Genomic DNA, 23,796 nt, shown 5'->3' with positions numbered 1-23,796 from the left:
ACGGTAGTAGCCCGTGATGCATATCTTATTTCTTAAAGGTTACTAAGGCTGGTTGCACCATCTTACTTTAACTGTTTGTCAAACCAAAAACACTGGATAACGTTATAGTTACGGTTAAAGTTAGGTGGTGCAACTCAGCCTAAACCTTTGTTTGTCACCAGTCATCTGCTTTGCAATGAGTGAAAGTCGAACCCCAACTTCGAACTCGTCCTATGTTCTTCTGATGAGTTTCGTTGCGGGTCCAATGACAGTTTAACTTTCCACCGGGACAAACTTGACCTTCACTGGTTTTGTTTATAATGGCGGTCAAACTGTCGATCCTGGCTACACAGGAGTTGCAGCGATGGGAACGAGAGGTGGGAATAGTCCCAAGTACATCAGACTACACATTTTTGTTGCAATATAAACACCCTTTTACAACTACATAGTGCCTTCTTCAACTTGAAATTCCGTCGTATATATTTACATCTTTTTCTAATGACATCACTGTCTAAATGTTATTTAGAGTCTGCACCTCTACAGCGAATTTCCTCACGTAAAACGTGTAATTTAGCTCTAACACGTTTATGTACTTGGTATATCTAAAGTCTAAAGACAACTACGGCTCATCTGGTGCCATGATAGTTAATCTTCTGGATAATGTTGAAGCTATGAAACTCTCCCTTCCTTGTATAATGGGGCACGGTTTAGGAAGCTGGTATTAAGTGACTGGCAAATATGTATTGGAAATTTGAGCTATGATCATCACCGTCAGGACATTTACGATCTACTACAAGAGTACATTTATGATTGTGAAAAATATTATTCGATTTCCGTGCTTTTAAGCGATTTTGTGAAAAATATTAAGTATTGGCCTTTGTTTGTAACCGGTCATCCGCTTTGCAATGAAGGGAAGTCGAACCCTAACTTCGAACTCCTCCTATGTTCTTTTGATTAATTTCTTTGCGGGTCTAATTAGAGTTTCACTTTCCCCCGGGACAAACTTGACCTTCATTGGTTGGGTTTTTATTGGCGGTCAAGCTGTAGATCCTGGTTACACAATAGTTGCAGCGGTGGTCTCGTTCCCACCGCACACTGGGAATATTCCCGTAGTATTTACCAAAGGCAAATAAAGGATTTAGCCTACACTTCCCAAGGTTCTCACACGTATTGTGTAAGATTTATCTATCGCTACAGAATGGTAACTCTAAACTTCGAAGTAGGAGGAAAATACCTTTCTTTTTCTCTTTCCCAACAAAACAAAGTCTAAAATTGAATTTTCCCGATTGATTGAGTCCGATATAGAATAAGGTTATGCCTGTAACAAGAGTAGCCTTAATCAAATCTGCATTCGAGTCGATAGTTCAGAACAGTCGCTGCAAAAATCAAACAGATTCCGCTGTAGATACATTTTCATTTTGCGATGTAGCCAGTACTGGAAAATATTTGATTGAAAACGAGTGTTTGCAAAAACATTCTGTCTATTTCCGATACGGTAAAGTTTAACACCTTCGCTGCCAGCCTAAAAATGGCACTGTTCCGTTCGGGCCATGGGGGACAATGATGGGCGACACTTTAACTTTCCGTTCGGGCCGCGTCGGACAATGATGACCGCGAGTCAGACCTATGTTTAAACCTCTGTATTGAGCCGATGGACAGCATTTCTTCAATAATTCTCATATAAGCTGACCCGCGTGGCTCCCAAGATTAGTGTACGTCACTTGGTTCTCAGGTAAAGCTCGGACTTAGAAAAAAAAATGTGGATAACGGTAGCGCAATGAAACATGGTAATTATACAATTTTTATACGAATTATTGATAAATTCAATTTTTTAAATAAAATTTAAACCTTTTTTAATTAAAACAATTTGAAAAAAATCACTTTTAGCGTTCCTTTTACGGTATCATCGATTTATTTATTATTATTTTTAATCACTATTTAAGACTTATCCTGCTAGTTTCGTTTCTCATTTTATACCTTATAATATTCCTATTTATGCGTAATATAATATATCAAAAACCTACCAATGTACAACTCTTTATTTTTTTGGTTGTTCTCCTTTTTTTTTTTGGATGCGAGCGGGGATGGTCGACAACATGACCGCGCGGCCCTACGGAACGGATTTTCGAATTTTCGCTCGCTGGGGCCATGGGGGTCAATGATGTCCGACGCTTAATAATTCGATGTAAAGACTCAAAAACAACTATATGTTAATAAAATCCTTTATTTATGTTTATAAAGTAACGATTTAACAAAAAAAAACAATCGACGAAAATTGAAAAAAATTGAAATTTTTACTTGGCCTGGTAGGAAAGTGCAGTGTCGGACAACATTGACCGCGTTGGCGTTCAATGTGTTAACTCGAAATTGTCAGGAGTTTAAAAGATAATATACTCTTCATTTTCTATTTTTTTCAAGCACATAGTGATGAAGGAAATGAGCTTCCATTACCAAGAAACAACATTTTTTTCCTATAAACAAATGATATTATGTTTTTATATGGTAAATGTTTAAGATGAATTATTTAATTATTTCGTGAAAACTATTATTTGCTCATAACAGCATGACCACTCAACGAAAGTAAACTTAACAAAGAGGAACAATATAAAATGACAGAGACAATAAGCTAAAAGGTGCCAAGGTCTCCGGTCAGTACAAAGTGACGGGAAAGAGCGCGTCACGGCCACCGGTATTCTAGGGATGCCAACAGAGCAGCTCTTAGGTTCGTATTTCAAAACAGCGCTGAAAACTCGATTCAAATTCAGTCATATGGCTCATTTACACTGCGCGGAAATTAGCCGAGTCAAGTAAAAAAAACAGTGGGGTGGGCATGAAAAATAAATGAATTATGAATCCACCCCACTGTTTTTTTGACTTGACTTGGCTAATATCCGCGCAGTGTAAAAGAGCCTATAGATTTTGAGTTTGGTATTTTAATTCAACCAATAAAACACAAACACTACTTGAGGCTGAGTTGAACCTTCTTATTTTAACCGTAACATTGACAATAACCGGTGTTTTTTGTATGAAGTTTGACAGATTTTTGACGTTTGTCAAAATTAAAATAAGATTGTGCAACTCAGCAATCTATGATTGAATAGTTTTTAAGCTTTGTTATGCAACTGCACTTCGAAACGACGCGACGCTTCTACAAGAAAACCATTTTTCTTGTTAAAAAGCTACTGTTAGCATCAAATAAGTTCAAATAATTTAAGTCCGTGATTTAGGCTTGGTCATCATAGTTTAATGACAAACTCCATACCAAAAACACCGGTTATCGTTATAGTTACAGTCAAAGTTAGGTGGTGCAACTCAGCCTTAGAGATACGAGTATAATGACAATCCGGGAGTTAACGCCAGAGTAGCGCGCATCATCATTACCTTTGCACACGTCTTGTTATTAGGTACGTCTTAAGTTCTTGTTTCAAAATAACTATTAATAAGAATTAAAAGTGCAAGTTAAGTATCCAAAGTTTTAATACTTTTAACAGTACCTACGGAACCTTAAAAACTAGATCTCTTCTTTTTGCAATACAAAAGAATCAAACCACAGTCGTTGCTTTATTGAAACTTTGAAAATTAATAATGCTTTCCCTCGGTGACCCGGTTCTCATTATTGCAAGAAAACAGAGGTCCAAAGCATCTGTAACTAGGGCACTCGAGTTTTCTTTAAAATTTTCTTTCTTGTAAAAGCATACAGTCAACCGCAATATAAATGCAACTATTGCAAAGTTTGTGTGCACAAACCGATATTAAGAAAAAATCGGATAACTTCAGCTTTTAAGCATGATTATTAAATAAGATTTTAGCAAAGGATAACATTAGCTGCAGCATAAGATAGTAATAAACATTACGAAATAGTACATTGTATATTATTTTACTCCGATAAAAGTAAAGAGCTAAACACTTTTTATTAGTCAACCGCAATATAAATGCAACTATTGCAAAGTTTGTGTGCACAAACCGATATTAAGAAAAAATCGGATAACTTCAGCTTTTAAGCATGATTATTAAATAAGATTTTAGCAAAGGATAACATTAGCTGCAGCATAAGATAGTAATAAACATTACGAAATAGTACATTGTATATTATTTTACTCCGATAAAAGTAAAGAGCTAAACACTTTTTATTTTAAATATTTTTTAGGTCAAAGCAAAATCTATTTTGTACAAAATAGAAATAGGTACTATTTGTAGTGAACTCAATACTTGTATTAAAACTAATTGATATACAGTGTGAGTCACGTTAAAGTGTACATATGAAAATAGATGAAACTAGACCTATTTTTATCGACAAAAAAGAGGTTAAAAAATTTTTGAGATTTTTTTTAAATTTTTTATAGATTTTTTTTTTCTACCAATTACTTATTGTAAAGAAAACGTACTAACTTTTAAACTAAGCGGTATATCCTGATAAAATAAAAACAGTAATAATGCTAAATAACAGGAAATAGTAAAAAAATACATAAAATACACAAAAAGTGCCAAAAAATAATAAAAAATGATACTTTTTGAAAAAAATCTGCTTAAAAATTCGTGTTTTTTTGGTTATTTGATAAATTTCTCCAAAAAATGCCCCTATAACAGGTGGTTTTTATTGTTTTGTATCATTTTCTATCGTATTACCTTTGTAAAACCAAAAATCGCATGTCTCTATCCCTATCACAACATTTGCTATGATCGTTTGAACTAAGCCTCTCCGGGCGCGCCATTCAACGCTTCGTTAACAACGAAACTGAAAATGGCTCTAGATTTGTAATTTTGATAAAGACAAGTTAGATTTCAAGTAAAAACAAAAGATTTCGAAGTAAAATAAGCATTTTAGTTAAAATTAAAATTGTCCCTACCTGTAGAGGAGAATAATGTTGTGATAGGCCTTTGTTCAAACTATCATAGCAAATGTTGTGATAGGGATAGAGACATGCAATTTTTGGTTTTACAAAGGTAATGCGATAGAAAATAATACAAAACAATAAAAACCACCTGTTATAGGGGCATTTTTTGGAGAAATTTATCAAATAACCAAAAAAACACGAATTTTTAAGCAGATTTTTTTCAAAAAGTATCATTTTTTATTATTTTTTGGCACTTTTTGTGTATTTTATGTATTTTTTTACTATTGCCTGTTATTAAGCATTATTACTGTTTTTACTTTATCAGGATATACCGCTTAGTTTAAAAGTTATTACGTTTTCTTTACAATAAGTAATTGGAAGACAAAAAATTCTATAAAAAATTTAAAAAAAATCTCAAAAATTTTTTGACCTCTTTTTTGTCGATAAAAATAGGTCTAGTTTCATCTATTTTCATATGTACACTTTAACGTGACTCACACTGTATGTTACAAGTTAAATAAAAAAGGTTAAAAGTTAAATAAAAAACCACCAAACATTTTTCTGTTCATTTTAGTGATATCCGTATTTAAACTTAGACCGTAAAGTATAAAGTGGCAAGTCTGATAAAGACAGTGTATGTAATATCCGATAAGTCAATAACGGCGTCGAGTGATTGGGCAATTTAATTTTGCGTCGAACTATACTCAAAATTCGCGCTCGTAGGAGCACTTGAAATATTTCAGCAAGGCTGGCCACCGGTAATGAAATTTTTAACAACTTTACTTTTAAAGTTTACTTTGTTAAACGTTAATGTTTCTTTCAGAAGATTTAACGAGCGTCAACGTTAATTATTATTAATAGATGTAATTTATAATTGTAAAATAATGCATGAAATTAAACATGCATGCTTGCATTTCAGCCAATAACTGAATGCAGCATTTACACCAAAATAGCAATTAAAACGATCTAATATGTAGGTACTTACTCTGTTTCACAAAGAGTTTAGTATTGTTCGAGTTTAGTTTCAATTTGTGTTGCATGAAAGAGCCAACAGTACAGTACAAAGGAGGCATTTCCAATTCGATTTATTTCAATTCAATTCAAACGTTTCACGTTCCTTGTGGTTTACAAACAAACTGAAATACTTTAGATATTGGAGTATTAGACTAGATCTTTTGTTAGGACAGGAGCGATACCGGCTCGCCACTGCATACTTGCATTTTAATAATATATGCTGTAGAAACAACTTTATATTTACAGGGCAGGACAGGGGGGACAAAGGCTTCCTCCAAGGATATCCACAAAGACCGGTCCTGCGCCGCTCGCATCCAGGCACCTCCCGCGACCTTTACCAAATCGTCGGTCCACCTCGTGGGAGGCCTGCCCACGCTAACGTCTTTCGTCTCGTGGTCGCCACTCAAGAACTTTCCTGCCCCAGCGGCCATCAGCTCTACGAGCAATGTACCCCGCCCACTGCCACTTAATTTTAGCGATTCTGCGGGCTCAGTCACTTTGGTTCTCCTACGGATCTCCTCATTTCTGATCAATCACGCAGGGAATTTAAGCAAAGAGTGTAATGACGACTTACCCCACTCCATCCATACGGCAAGAATCCTTTCTTCATCCAGTTCTTAGGTTCGATGTAGAAGGCCCCAGCCGTGACGATGAACACCCAGACGCTCAAGTTGATGGCGTTCAGCACATTGGTGAAGAAGATCGACTTCCTCACGCCAGCGACGAGCACCATCATCATCATCAGGGTGATAGCGAACGCGATGAAGTCCGGAGGCTTGCCTGTGGACAAAAAAAAACGAACTTAGTACTAGTACTACCTCTTAGTTAATAGTACCTACCACAAAGAGTAGCTTAGTGTAAGTAATATAAAATTTTAGTAAATTGTTTCATTATAATGTGTAAATTCTTCTCAAAATGGCTTTGGCTGAGTAAAAACGGGTTTTCATACTTGGTTGGATATCTGGGTCGCACAGGTCACTACATGGCCCGAATTAACTAAAAACTAGTTGATAACAAAGCTATGCAGCACAGCGGTGTCACTAACTATCGGTGACTAATTTCAGATTTCAATTCAAAATGAGTTTTCTTGTTAACCATAACCATAATCCATTTGTTGTTGTTATGTTAAATTATTACCTACACAGAACGCCACAAACTGTTTGCAGCATCATACCAGCAAAATTAACGTTGTCAGTCAATTTGGCTGTGATCTGGGCCAAATATCTATGATGCAGGTGTGTCGTGTCAGCGTGATTAATATGCCAATATTGCGGCCGAGTGGAGCTGTGTTGTACAACTGCTCGAAATACAGTATTGATGGAGTGTGTGTTCCTGGCAGTTTCACCTGAGCTGCAGAGATATTTAGAATTTGCTTTACGTAAAATATTTAATTCGTATTTTGTTATTGTTCATCAATTTTCGTTATGGCATGACTTGTTTAATTTTTTGAGATCTTCAGACAAAAACCGCATTTACAACTTTCTTATTTCAATTTTATAAGAACAAAAAGTAGACGTTGTCAGTTACTCCTTAAGCTTTCTGCATTTTAACTACGTACTGCAGTCTTGTTGGACACTTAAACAATAATTTAACTGGAGTCCACTTTGATCACCCAAGGCATCGTATCCGTGGGTGATCAAAGGACACTAAATTGTCGCTGGAGGTTCACTTTGATCACGTAGGTGATCAAAGCCAGGTGATCAAAGTGGAATAGACCGTAATTCTTAGACCAGTAATTTTGACACTGAACCAGCATCTTGGCTTTAAGAGCTACGGATCCACAGCCGAAGTTGTGGCTCGGGCCTTGAGCTATTTATACTCGTAATGGAACTCTTCGATGGCATTGCTTTTGACAGATCCTAATTGTACGCGATTTGTTTGACGAGTCGCTTATGTTGACTGGCAAATATTTTCTAGCGACATAATTTAGTTAAGTGTTAATCGGATTAGTTAGTTATAAGGCACAACAATTATATTATGTAGTTATAAAGAATAGTTGCGCTGGTAAGTTTTATAAAATAAAAGTTAAGACCCCTTTTAAAATATCCAACAGCGGACAATCAGTTTTATTTAAGATGGAGCGAATGGAAGAGCTTTAGGGTAGGCTTCAGTCTTTTGTTTTATTTATTTTTTCATCAAGAGATCATCATCATCCTACTCGTATTTATTTCTATTAAGGCATATATTCATTATTTTTAATTATACTTTGACGAAATGGGTATGATGGTAGAGAGCGCGTTTGCCACTAGTATAAACCAATTAACTCACATTATTTTCATAGTCATATCATAACTTCGTGACATTGCATTATTTATTGTTATTATTCCTTACTAGTCGAGGCTCACTATTCAGAGATATTATACTATACCCAATGCATTTTACATCAGCATTTTCACGGTTGAAGCCATTGAAGTTTATTCATCCATATTTCACACGCTGTCGACTTAGCCTAGATTGTTAGATTGTTGTGGAAGGTTGCACCGAGTTCTATCACCAACTCCAAGTATTCCTGTTGACCATTGAAAAGACAATGCCGGAAATTGGCGTCGTTTTTTTTGCTCGCGGCCATCGACCAAACCTTGTTATTTTATTACAAAATAGTGTAATAAACCAAACTTACTATTAGATTTAACCTCTAAACTCAGTCTGAACTGAGTTACGAGCATTAGAAGTTTGATGATTTTACATACTAGATTTGCCTTTTGCGCGCAAGTTTTGTAAGAAATTGCAACAAAATAGTGACATTGTATGTGTAAACAAACAACACCATACATTTATAGGCTCCAGCCATAAGTGTTGAGCAGAATCAGTGCGAAAAAAAAAAGGCGCCACCTTCCATACAAAATCTGGCATTGCCATTTGAAATATTTCTGCATTTCGTATATCCAATACTTTAGATAGGTGTCGAATAGTAATAATCCAAGAATTTATAGGTATTTATTAACTGACGACATCATAAAGGTAGCAGGAAGGTGCTGGACGCAGGCCGCTACCAACCGGGCAGCATGGAAAGCATTGGGGGAGGCCTATGTTCAACAGTGGACGTCGATGAGAATGATGATGAGGTACGTATTTATTAGTATTTGGAGAAAGTACTTAGTAATGACGTCTTCACTAACATTGCATGCTGAACGAGTTGCTAATAAACTTTTCAGTTCATAAAGAGCTCTGTATAATGGCGTCAAATTAAAAACCTAACTAATATAAGTTTTCACCGACCGAATGTAATCCGATCGAAACCTTTGCTAGTGTCAAGCTTGATATATGAACGTTACGTATCGACTCATTGATCCAGGTGATGGATGTACCGCCAAATCTGCCTGCATAACGCCTAACCTAACGTAATCCGTAATATGGTCCGGTATCCTATTTTTTCGGGTGATAACATCTAGGTACACACACAAGTCTTTTGCAGACAAAATTATACAGGTGTAATAATAAACATTTGTACACTGCTCAAATATCTTGGGAAAGCAAAAGAAATCTTAAACTAATTATACAACTCTGGCTCATTCACAAACGTCAGCAGAGGCAGAATTCCAGGCAGTTGAGTGTTTGCACAGAGGTCCACAAACTAAAGTGACTGGGGCAAAGTCCTAGTGCTGCCGTACAAGAGTTTATGAATGGCCATCGGTTCAAACTTCCCCGAAGCCCCGAAGTCAAGATGCACCGTTTGTTCTCAGAATCGTTAACGTTGAAGTTAACGTTGGTCTTTTTACATCATTCGGTCATTGGTTTAAACTCTACGCCATTTAAATAAAGCATCTTTTATAAACGGTTTATTAAAGGAACAAACTAAAATGTGTGATAAAATGTAACTTATTTGTTAGAATTTACTCAATCAGTCAATCGATTAGTTGATGTCACTAAAATGTTCTTTCAAGCAGCAAAATTGGTTGCATGCATGGATGACCCCATTATCATACGTTAATGACAGGTAAATACTAAAATAGACAAGTCACTACTCTCAGTACGTAGTTATTTATAGTGTTTAAGTAGGTAAGTATAGCCATCAACAGAATATGTGACATAATTATGTATTTTGTTGCGACGTCGCGCCTCTATAAAAAATATAAGATCTGTAGTTAGCTTGCCGTCCCCGTACTTTAATAATGTCCTTCGTTCACTACTTAAGATAAATATTTGAAATGAAAAAACATTGTTAAAACATTCAATAACTTATTTACAGTTCAAGATGATTGCCTTTCTCAACTTCTCAAAGTTAAATCGCAATAGTTCAAATTGTTACTAACCAAACTATGGACTGCTTTTGTCTGAAAATAAATGATTTTTATTTTTATTTTATTTTATTTTTATTTTTTTAATAAACCTGTCTCAACATTCTGAATCGATTTCAAAAAGTTCTATAGTAAAAAAGCGGCCAAGTGCGAGTCGGAGTCACCCATGAAGGGTTCCATAGCAGCAAGTGACATAAATGTTTACGATTTATTACGTATTAAAAAAACATCCACTTACCAAGTTTCAACTGTATAGCTCTTATAATTTCGGAAAAAAACTACTGTGACAGACAGACAAGACGAATCCATAGGGTTCCGTTTTTTGCCATTCGACTACGGAACCCTAAAAAAATACATCAATACAAAATACATCGATACAAAAAAAACCGCTGGGGGTTTCAAGCGTTGCTGTTCTTATTCGAGTGGATTGAAACCAAAATCAAATCTAGGCGACCTGAATTGGAACTGCGGTTGACAGCACGCGTAATAATTGCTTTACAACATAATTAGTGACCGCAGTAAGCAATTTAGGTACATAATACATGGTAATGAGTGGCGTGACGTTGGTCTAGGACAGTCTAGGTAATTAAGTTAAATTTCCCTCTTAATTTCAGTTAATTTTAAAAATATAGGTCTTAAAACACAATAGAAACTCTATTTTAGCATCATATTTAAAATACTGGACTAAATCCTACCATTTGTTAATAATTATCATTTGTTCATATTGAGTTTGCAAATTATTTAAATCATAAATAATACTTACTCATCATAACACACGTGAGTCTAAAACTATTAGATAAGTACATGCAGATATTATATCTGTAAAAATAATGTCATTTTCTTTTTAAAATCTTAGGCAGTAATTTCTAATTTTAATTTCTAACATTCCACCGCTTAACTTTAATTAAAAGGTTCAAATTTAATTGCAGCGTCTAGAACAATGATGGCAGTTTAGTAGAAATTCTTATTATGCTAGACTTGACCTCCTTCCGAACAATGGTACCCGCAGTACGCCGCTACGTACTCATATAAATTGGGGTTGCCATAAATTCTCCGCGATCATTATTTAAAGCAAATAAACAAGATTATTTCAAAGGATTCTAGTTCCAGCCAAAATAGTGGCAATGCTTTTGAACCGAATACAGTCGCCCGCTTGTACATTTCAGCCACAATATAGCACCTTATGGCCACTACATTAGGATGCTAGTGTAAAGCTTGATTTGCCGTCGTCAATTTAATGGTTTTGGGGCATGGAAAGGATTTCCGTGTAACGCGCGCGTGCCAATTAAAATGGGCAATTTAGAGCAGGTTTTTTGATAAACCGATTCTTTTGACCCGATGAAATGAAAATGGCATTTGCAGTTTTTTGCAAAACTGAAAATCTCGCTCAAATGCTGTTTCACTTTTATTTACATTTGCCCTCAAAATAGACAGCTATTTAAGTAAGTACACACTCAAGTATTTTTTTAATGTAGAGCAATCTCATTTAATGTTAAGTGAGATGCAGTCTAGGGTCAAAGTCAAAGTCAAAACCTTTATTTGCATGGACTTTTAAAAGTAGTGCTTACAAATCGTTAAATATTCAAATAAAAATAAAAGACTAATAAAAAAATGAAGTTTTGCTCTTATGGAGCTTTCACATGTCTATAATATTTTGCCCTGAGCAGCGCTTCGAGACCAACATTTGGCAAGTGCTGAGAAGAAGCGCCGCAATAAACTCAGTCACCACTCTCTGGTGGTACCTACTCAGTGCCCGAATGCCTATTACCTACATATAACTCATTTCAGCTACCTAATGACACAGTTTTGTATGTTTAATTTCGGTATTCATACGAAATCGTTTGAGGTAGGCTAGTGAAGCAGTGTACCCTAGTTTTTGTCACCAAGGCTGCTTTTCAAAAGCTAATTCATTTGGTCATTAGCATAGTAGTCAGAGCAGACAATTCCCCTAGTACAGTGGTTCCCAAAGTTGTCTGGGCTACGACTCATCTAAATAAATACAAGTTCCCAAACTCGGGACCCACCTACTATAGGACATTTCGCCCGCTGCCCAGCGTTTGGATTGGTAGGGTGGTGTATCGTTCTACAGGCAGGGCCCACTCAATGTTCGCTCGCGACCCAGTGGTGGGTTCCCATAGTTTGGGAAACCCTGCCCTAGTAGGTAAGCCATTTACAATTTACATGATTTACATTTCATGAGCATTAGGGTTGACACTTTGACAGTCGTCTTAATGTTTTAATCTGCATTTACAAAGACTGTGATTTTATTTATGAAATTAAACTACAAAGATTTATCTGATCCAGTCATATGATATCAAACATCACCATCACCGGGTCAACAGTCAACACCAGCCAGCCAACGACCGTATTCACAAACATTACTATGAGGTCTCACAGTGCGCGTGTACGAACCAAACACAGAGCTCTCTCTATTCAATGCTGTGTGTTCGATTTGCTCGTTTGTGAATACGGATGTAAATGTAAAAAATAAGTGTTCAAAGTCCGTATAACTTTTTGTAATAAGTTGGGCAAAAAACGAACTACATTCTCTACAATAATAATTATTATTTGCAACATGAAACATGTTTCATTACTCACGCACGAGTGTCCAAGTGTCAGATAGTTGAGTATAGTTCTGAGAGCGCTTGCGAACTATTCGGCAACTTTTGGCGCTAAGCTGCCTCGGTCAACTGAATTTCAATTACTTTTTTATACACTCGCGAGAACGCTCTCGGAAACATTATTAATTTGTTTTTGAAACAATGTAAACATGTAATGCAGTTTCAGCAGTAATATAGAAATATTTCACGTCAACTAAATGGCTATAAATTCTGGTGTCATATTTACACCTACGTTGTAGATGGCAGTTGTACTCCTCCGTCAAAGTCGAAGTAGTTTGATTTGGAGGATTACATTTGATGCTCAAGTAAGATCATTCAAACCGCTTTGAGAAAATAATTCATGTGGCGATATTCAATTGTTTTAGAAAAAAGTAAAAAACGAAAAGAGTTTTACTCGAAAAGAAACAGCTGACAGTCGGCGTAACGTTTTCAATTATTTTGCAGCCGTCACTTCGCATCGCATCGCGACACTTCTGTAGATAGCAATTGTTTTGCTGCGCTGATGTCACGCTGCGTTATTCGCTGGGTGCGAAGTACTAGGTGGGGGGGACATAATCTATTGCAGCGCTCATGGTGGTCAAAAGTAGAAATAATGTTAGCTCTNTAAAAACCAAAAAACATTTCATTCTTAAATAATCAAACATCGGAAATCAATCACCGGTAATTTTTTGGGTATTCATAGCACCGTTGCTCTAGAAGAGATGTCCACCGCCCTCTAGCAAGAGGAAAAAACCACTGAAGAACACTGATGATAATGACTACGACTTAGGTTGTACACCCTTGACATGAATTTTAAATTTTACTGTCTTTAAATTTAAATCATAATTGTCATTTTTATGAATAAAGATATATGAAGAAAAATTGGGTGCATTTATTCATATCATTTTTTCGAAAACTTATCGATACATCTATGTGAACCGTACGAAACATACCCATCACTAGTCACATTCGTTTGACAGCCGTCATTCTAATCAAGCTATATTGGATAGACTATATCAATGCTGGGTTGTTAGTTTTGGTTTTTGCTACTTACTTGCGTTAGGTACGAGAACAAGTGACATCTCATACTTACATCTAAATAAGGTGGCTTTTTATGTTTTGAGAGAACGAGTACTTTGATTGAAGATAAAAAACGACAGCTTTGGATGAACGGCAAAAGGTTTTTTTGTGCCCTTAAACCATTAGAGAAGACCTTATATTATTAAAACCATACCATACTACCATATTCATTAAAATAAAATTACTTTATAAGTTAAGTAAATTACGCCACCAAACTGAAAGTTTTCACCATCCATAACTACTTATCAAGAATCCAATAATCCCCGTATTTAACTGAAGCTCGGTTAATATTTTCAACCGTCTTCAAAAAAGGAGGAGGTTCTCAATTCGACCCGTATGTTTTTTTCCAATACAACTTTAGAATCATAAAATAATAACGGGAAAATATCTAATTTTGCAAATACAGATAAATCCAGTGTAGAGTGCATAAAGAGTCCTGATAAGGTAAGGTATAAAGGGTTCTGATGAGGCATTCCTAGAGCCAGCTGATTACAGCCCAATTTCCCAGAAGACCTGCAACGATGTATTAAGGATCTACTTTCGATAATACAGCGCTTTCAGCGGCGAATTGGATTGCAAATTGGAAAGGCACAGTACAGTCAGTATGTGTAAGTCAACGTGAAATTGTGAACTCCGTCTGTTTATAATACAGGGTGAAAACGATAATTTATATCACTAGTTTATATGTGAACTGTGCAATATATCAAAATACTGGTTAACTACTGATCCTGAAAGTGCTTCACAAGCTCTATCACACGGTATCAATAATAAGTTACAAAATAAACTGGATAGATCCGAAAATTCGATGTTTCCAGCTTCCAGGCATTAAAGCTTCAACCACACCAACGCGTGCATATCGCAATCACCGGCGCGATCAAAGGCCAATGACAGGTCGCGGGAACAGTCATGGGCCGGTCGCTTGTCATTGGCTTATGATCGCGCCGTGATCGCTCCGGCGATGGCGATCTGCAAGCGTTGGTGTGGTTGAAGCATTAGTATAGCCACACAATATCCCGTGAGCTTGTAAAGTAACCGTGGGTTAGGTTAGGTTAGGTAGTAATCTAACTGGGGTGCGATGGTGAGCGACCTCCTCGTGGTGCACCCTGGGCAACGTCCGCGTGGTCTGTTCACGCGGGCGGCTAACTTCTCACCTGCGTGGCAGGTCTCGTCAACTCGGCGGGCCTGTCGGGCAACCCGTAACCCACAATTGAGTGGGCCGGGGGCCGTCGAGGCATTTGCCCGGGCCACGATGCAGGGGACATCTTTAAAAACCCCCACAGGTGGGGGCTGGCGGGGCGTTTGCCCGGGCCTCAGATCATAGAAGGGAATAGATGTGAAACGGGGGCGTGGCGCGTGTCTCCGCGATATGCCCAGAAACGAACATCACCCGCGACGCCAGGTTAGTCGCGATTCAGTCGTACTGAGGAAATGTTCTCCGATATTGTTGGATAATGCGTCATAACGTGCAATAACATAAGTGAAACGAAGAACTACAGGAACAATGAAGTCATTTATCACATGTAAGTATTGCAAATCCATTGGTATTTTGCTTATAAATAAAAAAACTAAACATTTTTACGAACGAATTCAGTGCCGTGACATTTACTGCGATATCGAAATTAGTGGTGATAAAAATTCAAACACGTTGTACATTGACGATTTAGTTAGCAACCACTTTATGTCATGCGTAACTACTGCGCAATGTATTTTATTTCTTCCGATATCCACTGACGCGTGAAAATACACAGTACGGCCGCATGTGCCGGTCGTAACATAGTGCAGGGCTCGTGTTCTAATACGGTTTCCTATTATCGATAAATAGAAGTAAATTATTATTTTCTATTTTCTAATTTTGAATGAAAAAATCATGAGTTGCTTGCGATTTTTAAGTTTTTACAAAAACAATAACAATAGTAGAAGGGATTAGTAACTGTCAACTATGTAATTACTATAAGAGCTAGTTGAAAGCCTAATATAGGCATTATTTTTGATAAACATAGGCGGTACGAATTTCGCCATAATTAAAAAGTTAATGCGCGATAGTAGTTAATAATAATTACAGTGATCCTGTTATTATTATTAAAGTAAATAATAATATATTACCAATATTGTAAATACTGGTAAAAATCGCAAGTACCTACTTAACCCATGACTTTTCATACAAACTTTGTCAGTCTATAACTTCTATACTCCATCGATAACGACATTGAGCTTTGGTTGGGGTAAATTAATATAAGGTAACTTCATTTAGTCCCAATAATTGATTCTGAGTTTTTCGTCCATACAAAATGGAACTGACTCCTTTATGCAAAAATCGTTAAAGAACATAATAATAACGTATAATAATAAAAAGGTTTTCATACAAGCATTTTTTAAACCAATTTCGAGCCTTGCCCCCAGGATTTAAAGTATCGATATCTTATCGACTCCATTTTATCTTTCTTCTCTCTAATTGCTTTTTTCAAAGTGTGCGTCACGTCACGCGGCCATTGATTGGCCATAAGGCACGCCTTCTGGCCAATCACAGCACTTTTAAGCCGGTTGCACATGTTGTCGTAGACTCTCAGTCGCTTTGTTTTTACACAGTTGAATGTGTGTGTGGGAGCTGTGGTGGGGGAAATGTGGGGACACTGGTTCTCGTTGTAGTTACGCGCGACTTCATATCTATTCTCTTTCTATGATCTGAGGCCCGGGCCCATTCTTTGGAGGGCCGCTCTCGGTACTTCTCTGATCAGCAGAGCTGACCGAGCAGCGGCATAGAGCAGACCGTAACCCGCTACGGCGGGCCGGGGGTCCAGTTATACCAGGGCCGCGAGGAGAAAACCTCTATAAAAACAACTGGAGGAGGGGACTGGGGGTTCCCTCGAAGCCAGAGAGGCTTGCTCGTGAGCGAGCCTCTAGCCTGAGGCGGAGCTGCGGACGAATGTCCAACCAGGACAATAACTCGCGGCCCCGCCTTTAGTGGGTAGGTGTGGAGAGTCCCACATAACCCACTGGCTGTCCCCATAGACCAGTGGGTATGAGCAAAGCATTTCCCGATGAAAAAAAAAAGGTAGTAATCTAACTTCTAATCTAACGTAAGATTATAATCTGACGGAATTCACAATTTTACGGTCAAATGTATTTCAAAATGTTCCATCTGAAATTGTAATGAGACTGGTTAAAACTTCAATCAACTTCAGTTTCCAATCAAAACTCGAAATGAAATGTAATGAATGCAAGTTGTAAATAATAATTAATTGGAAACTTTGCAAAAGCATTTTGATTTTAATTAGCGGCATGTTACCGTAAAAACTTGTGTTTCTATAGAAATTGAGGGAAATGAAACGGCTTCAAAAATGTATTTCCGTAATATCAGCGTAATTATACTCCACTGTGGTATTAAACGGGACTATTCCCACCTCTCGTTCCCACCACTGCAACTCCTGTGTAGCCAGGATCTACAGCTTGACCGCCACAAAAACCCAACCAATGAAGGTCAAGTTTGTCCCGGGAGACAGTTAAACTGTCATTGGACCCGCAACGAAATTAATCAGAAGAACATAGGAGGAGTTCGAAATTAAGGTTCGACTTCCCTCCATTGCAAAGCGGATGACAGGTGACAAACAAAGGTTTAAAACCTTTAAGAAAAGATTGTGCACCACGGACAATAGATTAAATTAAGGGGGCCTATCTTATGAGCAATTAGCAACTACCTGCCAATAATATTTTTCACAAAATCGCTTAAAAGCACGGAAATTTTTCCTTGTCGCGACAAGATCGGTGTAATAAATTGCGGAAACAGATGTATGTTGTATTGAATTAAGCATTATATCACGTTCATGTTTCCAAAGATCACACTCCCACAAGATATGATGGGCAGACTGCTCATGACTGACATCATCAGTGGAACACTCGCAAAAAGGAGACGGAACTAGTTTGAATTCGTGAAGTTTATGTTTAAAGTTGCCATGTCCCGTGAGGAACTGCGACGAGCAATGGTCGATTTCTAACCATCGCCTAGTTAGACGTTCGCGTACATTCGGGAAGAATTTATATAAGTGACGTCCTTTGACTGACGTATCCCATCTTTTTTGCCATTCATTAAGTAAATCTTCTTCAACGACTTCTCGGGAATCAAATAATCGACTTATTTTAGAACGATCGCGGCTATTTAAGAAATCGGACTTGGTATTACATGGATCTCACAACTTTTTACCGTAGAACAACTGAGTTGCGAGACTTGGTTTTTTTGACAAGTATTGTTTTTGATGGGATCTCATTTCTTTTTGTATTTTGTAGACAGCAGTTATGTATCTAGAAAACTGGACCGAAATTGAAAAATTTTACTCGACTTGGCGGTTGCACTACCGTGCCCCCAAATATTTTAGTTTTTCCTTGATTCATACACCAAACACTACTCATATTCCAAATTTGAAGCTTCTAGGTCTGCTAGAAGTGCCTTAGAATTTTGATGATCGGTGAGTCAGTCAGTCAGTGAGTGACAAAATTAAGAAACTTTGACCCGTTATAATTCTTAAACTACTGGTTCAAATTGAATGAAATTTAAAATATACCGTGTCTTTACAATGCCTGCATGGTTACTGAAAATTCAGTCTTCTGGTTTTATCCACAACGAAGTTACAGGGGGTCGAAAATGGCCTGAATTGCTTCGAGAAAAGGATGGTACGGCCGTGCCGCTTTTTTGCTCGACTTGAGATAATTAATAGTATCAGGTGTTACTTTGCGGAAATTCATAATTAGATGTTCAAAAGATAATTTTTTTATTATTATTATTATTTTTTTTATTTTTTTTATTTTAAAATTAGTTAGCTTCGTTCTTACGATTGGCACAATACAGGTATTTACGAAGTTTGGTTCGTGATAGGGTGATACACTGTAAAGCTTCAGCCAAACCAACGCGTGCAGATCGCGTCTGTGATGGCGATCACTGCGCGTGTATAGACCGAAGCACTCACGCGCACCCACAAGGTGGACCGACGACATCATAAAGGTAGCAGGAAGGCGCTAGACGCAGGCCGCTACCAACCGGGCAACATCGAAAGCATTGGGGGAGGCCTATGTTCAGCAGTGGACGGCCTATGGCTGAGTTGATGATGATGAATGCGCGAAGCTTAACATTTTATAGAGCGGCTCGTTGATCTGTTACAAGTATTACTCTAGTCTATACTCACCTTTAATTGAAACGTGTAAACAAAGCTTTCACAACCATGATTGAACCGACTGCAAACTACTGTATTACAAAGACAGTCAAGCTGTCAATCCAGTACAGTGCACTGTCTGTCGGATATCAGATTCGGATTGGGATCTGAAAGCCAGTAGTTGACTGTCAGAGTTGAAAGCCGTGATGGCAGATAGCTTTTAAGCTATTGCAAATTGTAGCTTGAGTGACAAGCTTCGAGGAAATGCTTGTAACATACGAGAACATACATAGATTCTGTATTCAGATGGCAGATAGCTTTTGAACCATTGGTAAAGCTTGACAGGCAATCACGAAATTCCTATTTTGCATTACCTACTACGAGAAGTACGAGTAGATCCCCTATTAATTACACTTTGCATAAAGTACTTAATTACTATATTCTTAGGAATAAATATCAATCTGAGTTCCACTGTAACAATAACGTTAACCGATGTTTTTTGTATGCAGTTTGACAGAATTTTGACGTTTGTTAAAGTAAAAGCAAGAAGCTTACAAGGATCATACGCTCCTTTAGAAAAAAATTGCCTCAAACTATTCAACAGTGCACTTTAATATTTCCTATATTCAGTCCCCGGAAGCTTCATTAAGTAATAATTAATTATTTATGCACCCGTGAGAAGCCTAAGTGGCTTCGCTTCTTTCATTAACGTATGCATTATTATAACTTTAGCTTAGAATATTATTTTAAGTATTTCCTTACGAAACCAAGTAAATATGACGTAGTAGCTTTAGAAATGGAAGATGGTAGAGAAGTGGTAAAAGTAACGACCACTTAGAGGCGTGCAACGAAAATGACACTGCGCGAACGTGTCTAGCAATCCCTTTGTGAGGAATCGCGAGCGCGCTGATGTGAAATTCAACTAATACCCATTGTGGTGGTTGATATTATGCACTGTCGTTTCTGTTTCAAAGGAATTGCTAGTGGTCGCTGTGACGTTATAATGGCACGGAATAATTGTAATTTTGCTTTTGTATTTTTTATTTGACTATAACAACAAATATAATGAGACTTTACTACACTTACATAGTATGTACACATGGTCACAGTGTTAACTATCCATATCCGTGTTTGCTCTCGCTCTCATAAAATGGTGATTATTTGCGATACAATGAGACGGCATGATCGACAATTGGCAGTTAACACTGTTGCCGATAGTACATGAATATTGGCTGTAAGGTCTAGATTATTTTTTAGGAAAGACTTAAGAAAGTAGCCGTATTAGACCTTTAGTCTTTGTATGGCTGATCTTTGAGAAAATGAAAATAAAACGCACATAGACTTCACCAGAAATTTCAGCCTCATTCGTTCGTTCGTTTCAGCCAAATGACGTCCACTGCTGGACAAAAGCCCCCAAGGTTTTCCACATTGAACGGTCCTGCGCTGCCCGCATCCAGGCTATTCCCGCGACCTTCACCAAATCGTCGGTCCACCTAGCAAGAAGCCTGCAAACGCTACGTCTTCCAGCTTCATATTACATGAAAACTACTAAACACGCATGAAAATCTTCACAATATGGATTTGACAATTGAAAAATACAATTTACCTAATACTAAATTAGCATTAAAACAACGTGTTCTCATTATTTTACCTATACTATGACTCTCATTTACTGGGCTTAACTATTATTTTAAAACCACTCCTACTTATTCAAAACCACAAACCGATTCCAAAGAATGAAATACGAGTAGAAAGCATTAAACAAATCCACGACAAAGTTGAAGCTGCTCTCCTGGCGAGGGCCCTCCAGACTTGTTGCATGCCAAAGCGGTGGTTTCTTTGAGGCAGTTGTTCAGCCATTTTGTGATTTGTTCACTTTCAAAGAAAAGGTGCTAAAGTTTTGCTTATTGTCGATGGTTATCAATTGGATGTTCTATCGATTCATTGTGTTCATTCGAAATTTTTCAGTCTTTCTTTTGGAATCTAAGTAACAATTCTGAAAAGGCACCTTTATGGTACAATTGACGTCTCGGTTGAAAAATGTAACTTTTTCAAAAACTACCTAGTCCTTTACTAAAACATATAAGCCTAGGTCAAAGTTCTACACGTAATTTTATTACTATTCCCAAACAATGGCCTACTCAAAAGCCTAAAAGGCCAGAAATTTTAGAAAATAAAACAATGATTTAACAAAAAAAACCTACTTCAGAAATTTTTTTTGTACCTAGTTCAAATAACAATCGGCCAAAATCAAATACAAAGCGAAACCGTAATAAAGCCTTTAATTAAGTAGAAAACATACGAGAAATACTATCAAAAGCGAACCGGTCCATAAACTCAGTTGTTTTAATAAACAAACAGTTTTTGTCAAAGAGATGAATATTCAGTGACTAAAGTTACAGATTTTTAATTAAAAATCGGCGCTCGCCAACTATGGATCCGTTTTCAAACTTTTATTGATATTTTAAATACGAGTACTACCTACCTGTATTCAGACTGCCGTGGTGCATATTATATAGATACATGGGCTACTATTACTGCTACTATAAGCTAATTGAGGTGGAATAGGTCATGTCAGAGCTAGTTCAGAACTTTTTTCTGTCCATGGATCGAATAGCTTCAACGAATGATATCAATGTCAATGTTTTGAAAGCGTTTTCTTTTTTAATTTAAAATGTAGGTTGGAGGAGAGGCACCCACTGAAAACTAGCGTCATGCGTGCATGCACGCGTGACCCGACTAATGCTGAGCGGGCGCCTTTTTGACACAAAATATGCATGTATAGTTTTAAGTCCCTTTGTTCTGTTTTTTTTTATTTTCCTTTTGTGTCAAATAAAGTTTTTCTTGTTCTTATTCTTAGTACTCACCATAAACAGTGCCAACAGCCGATGCGAATTCGCGAGCAATGGCGCCGTCGACCAGAGAGTCGAAACAAGCGCTCAATGCGCGAGCGCAAGCACTCGTTCCAATCTGTGTGAGAAACAACGTGAATTAGAACTTTATGCAATAGACAATACGGCTTGTTTTTGTGGGTGATCTCATGTTGATTGATAGAACACACGTTACTTTTTTCGAAAATCGTACAACCACAAAAAGTGTTGTAAAGAAAATACCAAAAAGTTTTTATTTAACATTACAACAGCATCCTTTACATCAAAATGCTCGAAGGTACTGTCTTTTTAGTTTATAACGAAGTCTTCTTAGATAAAAATACATGAACAGTCATAGCCAGATTAAAAAATAAAATACGAGAACATCGCATGAGCTCACTGTAAAAGGATTTTTATTCGAGATATCTCGGATATTTGTTTCAGCAATAGCATTTGTTTTTAATATCCTTTATTGGTAATCCTTCAAAAGGGTAATATAAGAATTCAAGTTGTACCTAATAAAATGTAATATCAGTGTTATTTTCTGTCGTTTGTTTAAAAAAACATATTACTTTTGAGCTTCCTATCGACAAAGAATATACCAAGGATAAGAAATTATTAATGTATTTTGTAATAATAACTTGTGACATTTATGCCGTCGTCCTTAGAGGATTAAAAGGGAAAAGCGGATTGGTAAATTAAAAGATTTATAGTAATTTCAATGATAAATTAGACAGACGTCAACACTAATAAATTATAATTGAGATGGATTTGTTTTTGCTTTTGAGACGAATTTGCCTCTGTACAAACAAGATTCAGAATGTGCTCTACCAATTTTAAAATAAACAAAATATCTATTTTTCTTTAACGAATAAATTAATAGTGTTTAAATGGCCAATCGCAGAAAAAGTGTAAAATACGTGTCCAGTATTTTTTGATCAGTTAACCGACGGACTAATTCAAACTCTTGCTTTTCTGCCCAGAAAACATCCCTATTACGACTACTCTCCAAAGATGGTCGGGCTGTGATGGCACCATTTTAATATAAAACAAATATAACTTAGTTGCATAAGATTGTTTCTTATCGTCATTCAAAGAGACTGCAGGTTTTTACATTACCGCATTTCAAGTTCATACTCATTACATTCACTGATACAAATGCACGAACGTGCATGCACGAAGTATATTCAAAGTTAACAATAGTCAATAGCTATATCAGTAACATTCTTGTAACAAAATAAACTTATTACAAGTACCTATAACGTATTCACGTGTTACAGTATTTAGCTTGATGTACCGTTGTACAATACCGGTGAGTGAAGTGGGAAAGTGGGAAGTTAACCCATTCATAATTAATTTAGCTTTTAGGGTACAACACGGTACTTACACAAGGTGAAGGTTTTGATTGAAGTTAAAAATAGCTTTGGGTTTTATTTTTCTACAAAATGTTTGGTCGCTTTTTACATTGATATTTGCCACTGAAAACATTTTCATCTGTATGAAAATCAAAACATTTGATAGAAGAAAAAACAGTATTTGTTTAAATAGCTCAGAAAACAATTTATGATATGAATTAAGTAGACTATTATTTAAGCATTTTGAGTCTCGTTATCAAGTCGTTGAATTTAGATGTTTTCATCATTATGTCATTTAGTCACCTCAAAAAAACAAGGTGCTTTCAATTTACTGAGGTAAATGGAGGATTTGGCATTCGCTGCCCACGCTAGCCATACAAGGCTCTAAAAAATCCAGGTGTGGGTGATTCTATTGTACTCTGATGGAACCACGCAATTAAAGGAAAAAGTTTCAAGGATGAAAAATGTGGTTTATTCACCAACTCGACACATGACACTGGACACATGACTGGACAATTTTGTGAAACTCAAAATTAGTACTTATCACAGATTTTCACATGAATTAGGTAAATCACTTTTATGTTTTCGTTAAATTCTTGGCGTGTCCAGAAAAGTGTCAAATTTTGAGTTGCACCAGTCTTTTGTATCGAGTTGGTGAATAACCCAATAGCTGTCTAGTTTACA

General features: G+C 36.8%; 1 protein-coding gene across 1 annotated transcript in view; it reads right to left on the bottom strand.

Annotated features, from left to right (window-relative positions):
- The window catches only part of LOC114358891 (probable cationic amino acid transporter), a 142,672-nt gene that overhangs the window by 15,739 nt on the left and 103,137 nt on the right, over positions 1 to 23,796 (bottom strand). Inside the window, exons 6-7 of the mRNA XM_028313052.1 lie at positions 21,755 to 21,857; positions 6,403 to 6,608 (exon numbers count right to left, since the gene is read on the bottom strand). Coding sequence (XP_028168853.1) covers positions 6,403 to 6,608; positions 21,755 to 21,857 — 309 coding nt within the window. The remainder of the gene's footprint in view (positions 1 to 6,402; positions 6,609 to 21,754; positions 21,858 to 23,796) is intronic.

This window comes from Ostrinia furnacalis, unplaced genomic scaffold, assembly GCF_004193835.3.
Source record: "Ostrinia furnacalis isolate ACB-3 unplaced genomic scaffold, ASM419383v2 OfSCF4140, whole genome shotgun sequence".
NCBI classification, from domain to species: Eukaryota; Metazoa; Arthropoda; class Insecta; order Lepidoptera; family Crambidae; genus Ostrinia; species Ostrinia furnacalis.
This window is presented reverse-complemented; position numbering and strand designations above follow the sequence as displayed.